Source organism: Mytilus trossulus, chromosome 3 (genome assembly GCF_036588685.1).
Source record: "Mytilus trossulus isolate FHL-02 chromosome 3, PNRI_Mtr1.1.1.hap1, whole genome shotgun sequence".
Classification (NCBI taxonomy): domain Eukaryota; kingdom Metazoa; phylum Mollusca; class Bivalvia; order Mytilida; family Mytilidae; genus Mytilus; species Mytilus trossulus.
In genome coordinates, this window is record NC_086375.1 from 53,752,603 (window position 1) to 53,763,527 (window position 10,925).

At 31.9% G+C, this 10,925-nt stretch overlaps 1 protein-coding gene across 1 annotated transcript in view; it reads right to left on the reverse strand.

Annotated features, from left to right (window-relative positions):
• The window catches only part of LOC134711838 (structural maintenance of chromosomes protein 4-like), a 32,087-nt gene extending 21,192 nt beyond the window's left edge, over window positions 1-10,895 (reverse strand). Inside the window, exons 1-6 of the mRNA XM_063572767.1 lie at window positions 10,763-10,895; window positions 5,282-5,424; window positions 4,655-4,849; window positions 2,845-3,024; window positions 2,131-2,295; window positions 1,076-1,203 (exon numbers count right to left, since the gene is read on the reverse strand). Coding sequence (XP_063428837.1) covers window positions 1,076-1,203; window positions 2,131-2,295; window positions 2,845-3,024; window positions 4,655-4,849; window positions 5,282-5,424; window positions 10,763-10,835 — 884 coding nt within the window. The 5' untranslated portion in view covers window positions 10,836-10,895. The remainder of the gene's footprint in view (window positions 1-1,075; window positions 1,204-2,130; window positions 2,296-2,844; window positions 3,025-4,654; window positions 4,850-5,281; window positions 5,425-10,762) is intronic.
• Between the last annotated feature and the right edge of the window lie 30 nt (window positions 10,896-10,925).

A 10,925-nucleotide genomic window follows, 5' to 3' on the forward strand; every position in this document is an offset into this window, starting at 1 on the left:
TCATGTTGACTTATTATTAGATCTTACTTTGCTGAACATTATTGCTGTTTACAGTTTATCGCTATCTATAATAGTATTCAAGATAACCAAAAACGGCAAAATTTCTTTAAAAATTACCAATTGGAGGGCAGCTACCCAACAACCAGTTGTCCAATTCATCTGAAAAATTCAGGGCAGATAGATATTGACTTGATTAACAATTTAACTTCTTGTCAGATTTGCTCTAGATGCTTTGGTTTCATAGTTATAAGCAAAAAACTGCATTTTACCCCTATGTTCTATTTTTAGCCGTGGCGGCCATCTTGGTTGAATGGCCAGGTCATCGGACACATTTTTCAAACTAGATACCCCAAAGATGATTGTGGCCTAGTAGTTTCAGTGGAGATTTTGTAAAAGATTACTTAGATTTATGAAAAATGGTTAAAGATTGACTATAAAGGGCAATAACTCCTAAAGGGGTCAACTGACCATTTTGGTCATGTTGACTTATTTGTAGATCTTACTTTGCTAAACATTATTGCTGTTTACAATTTATCTCTATCTATAATAATATTCAAGATAATAACCAAAAACAGCAAAATTTCTTCAAAATTACCAATTCAGGGGCAGCAACCCAACAACCGATTGACCGATTCATCTGAAAATTTCAGGGCAGATAGATCTTGACCTGATAAACATTTTTACCCCATGTCAGATTTGCTCTAAATGCTTTGGTTTTTGAGTTATAAGCCAAAAACTGCATTTTACCCCTATGTTCTATTTTTAGCCGTGGCGGCCATCTTGGTTCGTTGACCGGGTCACGCCACACATTTTTTAAACTAGATACCCCAATGATGATTGTGGCCAAGTTTGGTTTGATTTGGCCCAGTAGTTTCAGAGGAGAAGATTTTTGTAAAAGTTAACGACGACGGACGACGGACGCCAAGTGATGAGAAAAGCTCACTTGGCCCTTCGGGCCAGGTGAGCTAAAAAGGAAATTACCTTAAGAATAAACCCAAATTTCATATTTTGGTTGTATATAGATAACTTAATCATTTACATCAGGTAACTATATTCGACCAGACTCTACACTTACATGTACTTATGGTAAAGTTTATTTTTCTGTCGTACAATATCATTCTCCATATTCAGAAACTGCACTGCCTCATTCTTAGGACCTTCTAAATTATCTTTCTCTTTTTCTACAGCCTTCACTCTGTTAAGCTTTTGGGAACAATAGAAAAATATCATATGAATATTTATTAGAGAATGTAGCAATGATTCATCAGAATCAATGAGTCTTTGAGTAAAGTTTGACATCAATTTTGTTGATATCTGATGACACTGGTAGATGAGAGAATGCTCACATTTTTAATTTCCATATCTTTTACATTTCCAAGTGACATAACTTCCTAAACAATTGATTTTGAATCTTTTAAGACATGTTGCGTATTTGTATCTTTGACAGTAAACATAAAAAAAAATCTAATATGAACCATGGAGTCTAGAGCCATAGTCAATTTCTATATATTTTTTTTATATTAATCACATCGTTTCCATTTACGGATAAAAAAAACACCAAATAATGCATCACCTTAAAACCTTTTAAGTTCAACTGTTTTGTCTTTTACACATCTTCTGGTTTCAAACATTTGGATTTGAGTGTTTCTAATGTAATTACACTATATGTAAGAATCCTGGGTTTTGATTGGTTGATAGCCAGTGTTTGTTTTAACCAATTTTCTGTTATCAAATGAATATCGTTCATTTTTAACGCCGCCAGGGTATATGCAAAAAGGATATGCCTTTTTTATCGTCTCTGCCGTGGTATTTGCCAAAAAAATACTCTTATCCCACTGGACGCTTGTAACATCACGATCACCAATGCATTTCTGAACGTTTACATTCGGTGTAATTAAACAAATATAGCATGTTCTTACGGCTCTCGAAATTTAACATTCTCTCGACTGGTATTTTTTGCAAATAACCTTCCTCAACATGATATATCTGTTCAAAAGTTAGTCTAGAGAAGTGCTTTTGTTAAAAATCAAGACAATTTAAGTGTTATACTTGAGTTTCAAATAATATCCTATTTATTTGAAATAACATTTTAATGTATTTAAGGTACACATAAATATTACAATAGTTTACCTTTTCTCCTCTCATTTCATTCAGTGTTTCCACTCTTTTAGCCAGAACTTCAATGGGTTCTTTGAATCTATTACTCCCAATAATATCCTCTAAGAATTCCAACATACCATCATCATTCTCAGACTGACCCTTTGGTTTCATCATAGCTATCTGTTCTACCTCCCCCTAAAGAATATATAATCATACTGCAGTATTTCTTATAAGTCAAGACAGTAAGGATATAGCCAGACTAGTAAAATAGTATGCCCGTACGCCTTGGGGCACCGACTCTTAATGAGAGAACAGTAATATGTTATTTGCCTTGTAAGTATCCCGGTTCTTTATATTGTACTATATATATATTTATATGAAATGTCATAGATAAACATCTTAATTGATAAAATATGGACTATATATGATTTTTATCTACTTCTTTTTCTGTTAGAAATTCATATACAAATCTTTATATGCAAACTATCAGGTATACAGACAAAACGTAAATAAAATACTTTGTAATCTTAAAATTGTAGGAGCAGTTTAGTGGAAAACTAGTTCAACACAATGAAATAAAACAACAACAAAAAATCACATGTTGCGCTAAATGTATATATTTTTTTGAAAAATTAAGAAAATGAAGGTCCCATAAATATTTTATTAGCACATGTATGCACATGTATGGGAACAGATATTTAACAAAATAATAATTACTACTGCATAAAAATGTGTTTTTTTTACCTGTAAAATAAGAAATCTGTTGTGGTCTAGATCAATACCACTGCCTCGGAGGAGATTAGTCACTTCTTTATATGTTGCTTTCTTTTTGTCTATCATATAATAAGAGCTGTTATCTCTGAAGGCAGTTCTGGAAACAACAAATTTTGTGTTGGGTACCACTGTATATTCTTCATCACTGTCCTATAAATAATAGATATAAGATGATTTAAGAGGACAAGGAAAAGCACATGCCTTGTCAATTCAATTTGGTACTTCTTGAGACATTTTCAAAATTAAGACATTAAGGAAAAGCAAAACAAAACAAGTGAAGTAAAAAACAAGAGGCTCTCAAGAGCCTGAATCGCTCACCTTAATTTTTTTGGTTAAATCTCTCATCAATGATTATTTTGGCTTTTCAATTTATTTAAATGTTCTTTGAATCGAATCAAAAGCAAAAAAAAAAAATCATTTTCTCCTATGTTCTATTTTAGCCATAGGAGCTATGTTTCTTGACATACAAGGAAATAAAATATTAAATTTATACTAGATACTCTGACACTCATTTAGCTTAAGTTTGGCTGAAATTGATACAGCAGTTTCAAAGGAGAAGATTTTTTAAAGTAAGTCAACATGATGAACAAATTGTGAAAAAAGTCTTTAAAGGGCAATAAAACCTTAAGGGGTCAATTGACAATTTTGGTCAAATTGACTTATTTGTAGATCTTACTTTGCTTAACATTTTTGATATTAACAGTTTATCTGTATCTATAATGATATTCAAGATAATAACCAAAAACTGCAAAATTTCTTTAAAATCATCAATTCAGGGGCATTATACCTGAAAAACCAGTTACCCAATTCGGCTGAAAATTTCAGGACAGGTTGACCTTGACCTACTAAATACTTTAACTTCCTGTCTTATTTGCTCTTAATGCTGGAGTTTTTGAGATATAAGCCAAAAACTGCATTTTACCCTGTGTTCTATTTTTAGCCATTTTGGCCATGTTTTTTGACGAAATAGAAAATAAAACACAAACTTTATTTTATACACCCTACTGATCATTCAGTTGAAGTTTGGTTGAATTTGGTTGAGTAGTTTTAGAGGAGAAGATTTTTTAAAGTTCGCAAATATGATGAACAAATTGTGAAAAATTGTCATTAAAGGACAATAACCCCTTAAGGGGTCAATTGACAATTTAGGTCATATTAACTTATTTGTAGATCTTACTTTGCTGATCATTTTTGCTGTTTACAGTTTATCTTTATCTATAATATTCAAGATAATGACCAAAAACTGCAAAATTTCCTCAAAATTACCAATTCAGGGGCAGCAACTGAACAATGGGTTGTTTGATTCATCTGAAAATTTCAGGGCTGATAGATCTTGACCTAATGAACATTTTTACCTATGTCAGATTTGCTCTAAATGCTTTCAATTTTGAGATATAAGCCAAAAACTGCATTTGACCCCTATGTTCTATTTTTAGCAATGGCGGCCATGTTTGTTGATAGATCTAAACTTCGGATACAATTTATAAACTAGATACCCTAAGGAACATTCAGTTAAAGATTGGAAGTATTTGGCCTAGTAGTTTCAGAGGAGAAGATTCTCGAAATAGTTTACGACGACAATGACAGACGACAAAGACAGACGCCAACTGATGGCATAAGCTCACTTGGCCCTTAGGCCAGATGAGCTAAAAATGAAAAAAAGTGTGGATACGGAGATTTGTTCAGATTACAAGAAATACATTTCTTAGTATTTTTTGTAAAAATAAATTTATTTATTATTTTTTTATGTTACAATAATTTTTTTGAATGTTTTGTTTACCCCTGTGTCTATGATCTTTTGGAAATGTACTGCCACTGTACAGCTCTCAACATTCTTATGGTTCTCACTATTGTGAAGGAGAACACTGATCTTCTTTGACCTAATTCTATTAGCTCTGAATCCAAACACAAATAACATGGAATCAATAACATTGGACTTGCCACTACCATTAGGTCCAACTATAGAGGTAAAACTCTGAAAAATATATGATACTCAATTAACATTCAACTTTAGAGGTAAAACTCTGAAAAATATATCTACTTCATTAATATTAAGTTTTTTAAACATAATATTATCTACATGTACAATGTATACAAGAAATACACTTTTATACAGTTCAACTACTTATTATCTGTTTTTACATTACAAAAACTAAGATTCTGAATTTTCTTGCATACTGGTCTTCTGGCATTTTGATAGATTAAGACATGTTTGATTCAGTCTTCCATGAGTGGAAGCCCAGGTAGCCTAGGCTTGTATAATTGCTCTCTGGCCTATAAAAATCATCTCTACAGGCCAACAGAATCTTACTAAAAAAAATCAAAAATTTCGCTCAAGGCCTGTAGATTTAACAGTTCATCTATCCACAAAAGACCAAATGACACAGACATTTACAACTATGTTTACCTTGTGGAATGGTCCTAATGTCTGCACACCAGCATAGGATTTGAAATTTTCATTTACAATATGAGTTATCATTAGCCTAGGTCCATTAATACTGTAGGTGGCAACTGTTTGGGGTGCAGGAGGAACCTCAATGGGACCAAAGTCTGAAAAAAAGAACAGCAACTCTTTACATTTTTACATTTGCTATAAAAGTAATTTAAGACTTGTCAACATAACTATGGCTTCTGACTAAGACGAGTCCATCAGTCATATCCTCATGATAATGTGCATGGATTCATAAAATTTCAAAACTGTTAGAGTCCAAAGGTCATGAAGATCATCAACTGAGCACATGCACCATTATTTTGTAACAAAAAAATCTAAATCTAATGTCAAATCCTTGCTCTACATTGTATTTGGTGATTTCCAGAAGTCAATAATAAATTATGTATATGAACATGTAGATGGAGAGGAAAATTTCATCTTCTCATTGACTGTTGGACTTTTTATTGAGAAATAAGCAATAAGAAAACAAACTTGCTCACTAGGATTTCCATGTAAACAAGCTTAGGATCCAAATCACAGTAATCAGTCAGTCAGCAAGATAAAATAGCTGGCTCACTATAAGAATTCATAAGTGATTTGCCAGATTGACATACACAATTGATCATGGTTAATAATATATCAATGTGCTAAAAATTTCTCATCATTTGACAGCAATAGGTAGACTCTTACATACTAAACAGCACCTTTTCTAATAATTAAAGAGGCTTTAGTTTTTAGTTTTTTAGTTTAAATATACTGTGAAAGTACTTTAATTCGTGGGTATCAATTTTCGTGGTTTGAGCATTATTTACATGTTCGTGGGTTTTTAAATTCGTGGATTTAAATTTTCTAAAAAAATAAATTTGTAAGGGTTCTGCGGAACCCAGTGTCTCACCTACTTTTGCTGTAAATCGCAGGTTCAACCAAAATGAGGAAAAAAATCTATAAAAATATTCCTCTTGATACTATCTTATGATTGTGAGAAGCTTCTGTCCTAGTTTGGTAAAAATCTAGGTTAGTTAATGAATCTAATAAAGGTTTTGAAAACTTTAACTGCAGACTGTATGTAATGTTAACTGGAAGAAAATCTAAGTCCATTTAAAAGTAAAATACAGAAAAAATGGAGTTATCTTTTTACAAAATTTACTTCTGGATACTATCTTATAATCATAAATAAGCTTATATCCAAGTTTGGTACAAACCCCGGATAGTTTAAGAAAGTTATCAAAATTTTAAAAACTTTAACCACAGACATGACAGAGTGAATGTAATTGTTTCCCCGCAGAAAAAACTAAGTCCATTTATAAGTAAAATACGGAAAAAATGGAATTTCATTTTTACAAAATTTACTTCAGGATACTATCTTATGATCATAAACAAGCTTCTGTCTAAGTCCAAAAATCTAACTTGAGGAAAACTGAAAATCTGCATTTTTAACTTCCTATGGAAATTAACATTGGAAGGGGAGATAACTCAGCAAAAAAGAGGGTTTTTTGGCTAATTTTTGGTTGATTTTCTTAAAATTTATGTGAAGTATGATACTTTGATGGGGTTATAAATTCGTATTTGACTATATAATCAAATCTTGTGCTCATGAAATGTACAAAAGCGAAATGTTACGGGTAGTTTTATTTTTTTGGGGGCATTTTCATTAAAGAAATTGCAAATTTGTGGCTTTGTGACCATTTGGAAAAAATGTTTGAAAATTTTGTATTGTTTATATCTGTATATTTTATTTTTTCAGCATCTTACTTGTTTAAAGAAACTTTAAACAATACAAAGAAGAATACATGCTTAAATTATTTTGAAAAAAATTGAGATTCTTTACCTTGACATGGTGAAAAATTCAATAAATGGTTCAACTAATGAATTACAAAATCTAGATTATAGCTTAATAAAAGATATGACAACACCTCTAGAGTTGTTTATTTTAATTTAAAGATGGCTTCAATATCAAGAATTATTACATTCTTGTGAAAAGAAGCGGTAAAATAATAATTTTGTATCAATTTTTATTGATATTTCTGCCTTTTTTGCAGAGTTATCTCCCTTTTCAATACAAATCTCCGTAGGCATTTTAAATGCTTATTTTTTTAAGTCTTCCTCAAGTAAGATTTTATGGGACTTTTTTCTGTGTATATACATGTATTTTGGGGTATAATGAGGGGGATAGAACCTTTATCTGGACTATTGGATTGGGTGTTTTTAAGTTCAGGATTTCAGGATTGATCCTTTTGGGATACGGGAATTCTTTTGTCAAATTTTGAGACCTCAGGATTATGTTTTTTTAAGCCCAGGATTTCGTGTTTTTAAGCTTGGGATTTCTGGATCAGTACAGTACCCTTCCTACACTTCCTCTATAATGCTACAGATTGAAACACAAAAATTTTCAGTTGCAATTACTTCAACTTCAAGGTTAGGGTCAAATTAAATTCTAGTCAAATCGGCACCTGGTTAAATCGGCACTTGGTCAAGTTGGCACCGGGTTAAATCGGCACTTGATATAGTCAATTTGGCAACAATGTAAAAATACAATTTTAACAGTATTTTGAGCATAAAGAGTAAAAATAAGGCAGGGGTTGTGCAAAAAATGTAGTTGAGCATTTTATTCATTCTAATGTGACATCATTTTTCATTTTTTGATGATCTGTTTTACAAATTCAAATGACATGAAAATTTACTGTTTGCAAAAGTATTAATTATTCTAAATAATAGGGATGTTCTGGTAACTAACAGAAAACCCTTGCCGTGTTTGGCACTAACTTTTGGTTCTTTTGGTCCTAGATGCTTTTGAACTTTGTACTTGTTTCGGCTTTCAAAGTTTTATATCTGGGCTTCACTATAGCTACATGTAGTAGGTCTTGTGTGGACAAAATGCACTTCTGGTGTATTAAAATTTTGAAACTTGTTGCCTTTTGTTGGCTGAACTGTTCGTGTGATTCTTTGTCAATTGTGTTCTCCAATTTATTTATATTGTAGTCCTGTGGTGTTGTGTTGTCATTTTGATGTTATACATTTTTTGTATTTCACATGGCCATAAAAGAACGAGGTTTGGCATGCCACAAAACCAGGTTCAACCACCATTTTTTCCTTTAAAAAATACCCTGTACCAAGTCAGGAATGTGGCCATTGTTATATTATAGTTCATTTCTGTGTGCATTATATTTCAACGTTGTGTCGTTTGTTTTCTCTTGTTTTTTAGTGTAAATTCACATTGCTATAAGACGTGTCAAAGCCCAAATATATCATGAATTTATACATTTTAAGAGTTATCTAAATATATATAATTGACTATAGTCGCCGTCAGCTGAAATTCGTAGCGGTTATCGGTAAAAATAATCTTAACTATCAACCGCGTTCTTTCGAGATATAGTTTTTCTCATTCCATTCATAAATCGCGAAAAGAAAAACCACTACTGACCTACCTTTAAAGTGATCGCACTGTAATAATGGAAGCAAGTTAACTCGTACCAACGAAAACTCGTACCATGTTAACTCGTACCAAAAAAGTTAACTCGTACCACTGGGAAGTCGTACCACTGCAAACTCGTACCATCAAAAATATATTAAAAAATTATGAATATTTTAAGGTATTTTTTTGTAAACTTAATAAAACTTATGTTGAATTACTTGAATTTTATACTGGATTTTAATAGACAAAAATATGATTATTTTTCAAAAAGCTTTATTTTTTAAGCTGATCTTTCAAAGTAGTTATAATCCAGAAGAAAGTAAAAACATTGCTTTAACTGTACCTTAAGTTGAATATCTATGTCCAAATTATCCAAATTAAAATTAATTAATGTTGTAATCCATGATCACAAATTGAATGCTATGTTAACAATTGTTGAAAGCCATGTGCTTTTTGGCGGGAAAATTCGGGAACAGGAAACAGTTACATTTCATTTAAGAATTGAATGCTTCTTTTTGTAAATTTATTGGGGTGTAAAAGCGTTGACCGAAGTACATTTTGTATGAAGCGCGGAAGCGCTTCATTCTAAAAATGTATGCACAGTCAACGCTTTTACAACCCTATAAAGTTACAAAAAGAAGCATTCAATACTTACATGACTTATAATTACATTTTTTAGCTAGGATTATAAAAACACGATTTTCATGAAGTTTAATTTTTAAATTCACCTGTGCACTATATTGTGGAACCTCGTGTCATCATGAATGAAATGTTATTGTCTCATGCAATTGCTTACGGAATAACATGTGATGTGCAATTAGCCAATCAGAATAACGTATTATAATGAAACATACATCTAATGTAATTATTGTAACTTGTTATTTATAAAAAGTAAGAATTTGATTTTGGAAATCATTTCGATTAACTGCTATATAATAAAATCAACCCTCTAGGGATACCTATGCAGAAGCTAATTTCATTTGAATGTGGAAATTTGGTGAAAAATATTTTAGACACAGTTAACATTATAATTGGTTACATAATTGTTGCTTAATATAAACATTGCATTAATTTGAAAGAGTAATCTGTTAGCTATCCAAAACTGACACTTTTATACATTTTCAAGCATTATTAAGAAAGTTACAGGATTTTAAAACTTGGGTGTTGGAGTCATAAAATCTTTGTATTGTGCTACCTTAAGAGGAATTGAGTGAAAGTAAAGTATATACATCATTAAACATAATTTAAATGCATTTAAATACGTTGGTAAGATTTAGCAGTGGTACGAGTTTGCATTGGTACGAGTTTTTGTAAAGTGGTACGAGTTGACGTTGGTACGAGTTTACAATGGTACGGGTTAACTATAATTCATGACAATCCTGACCTTCACATTTTCCATTGTAATTCCGCCATCTTCGTTTCTATGAGGATCATTTGTTTACATGTGAAATTCGTCATTTACGCAGTTTCCTGAAATGTTCTTTTCATTGATGTGATACGGTTTCCCGCGCTTTATGCAAATGTTATGAAATTGAACTCCAGGGGAACACTTCTGGAAAAAACAATGGCGGATTCCACCATTCAAAATAGTCTTGGAAAATGTGAAGGTCAGGATTATCACAGTGCAATCACTTAAAAGGTAGGTCAGTAGTGGTTTTTCTTTTTGCGATTTATGAATGGACTGTGAAAAACTATATCTCCAGTGAACGTGGTTGATAGTTTAGATTATTTTAATTGATAACCGCTACGAATTTCTGCTGACGGCGACTATAGCTGCCGATTTAACCAGGTGCCGATTTGACTTTTTCTATGGGTGCCGATTTGACTTGTACCCATGCAAATTATGCTTGATTGATTGGACTAAAGATGGTTATAATATGCGTTATAATGTGTGACAGCTTTGCAAGTGAAATGACATGAAGTAGAACTTCTAAGTTATACAAATTTTTGATGACATCTGACGATATGTGATGATTTGAAAAATAAATTATCTGGTTTTGAAGGTTAATATGTTTTCTCCTTTTGTCTTTTAAGACGTGAACTACCTGTTTCAAGATTAAGCGTTCTTTGAGGAGATGTTTCCGTGTTGGAGGTCGCAACTTCCATTTCTTCTGACATTTTTTAAATTTTGTTGTTGTTGTAAATCTGAAAATGGCGCCCTGAACAAATTTTGTAAGACAGACGGTCATTGGTCAAAATGCGTACTTC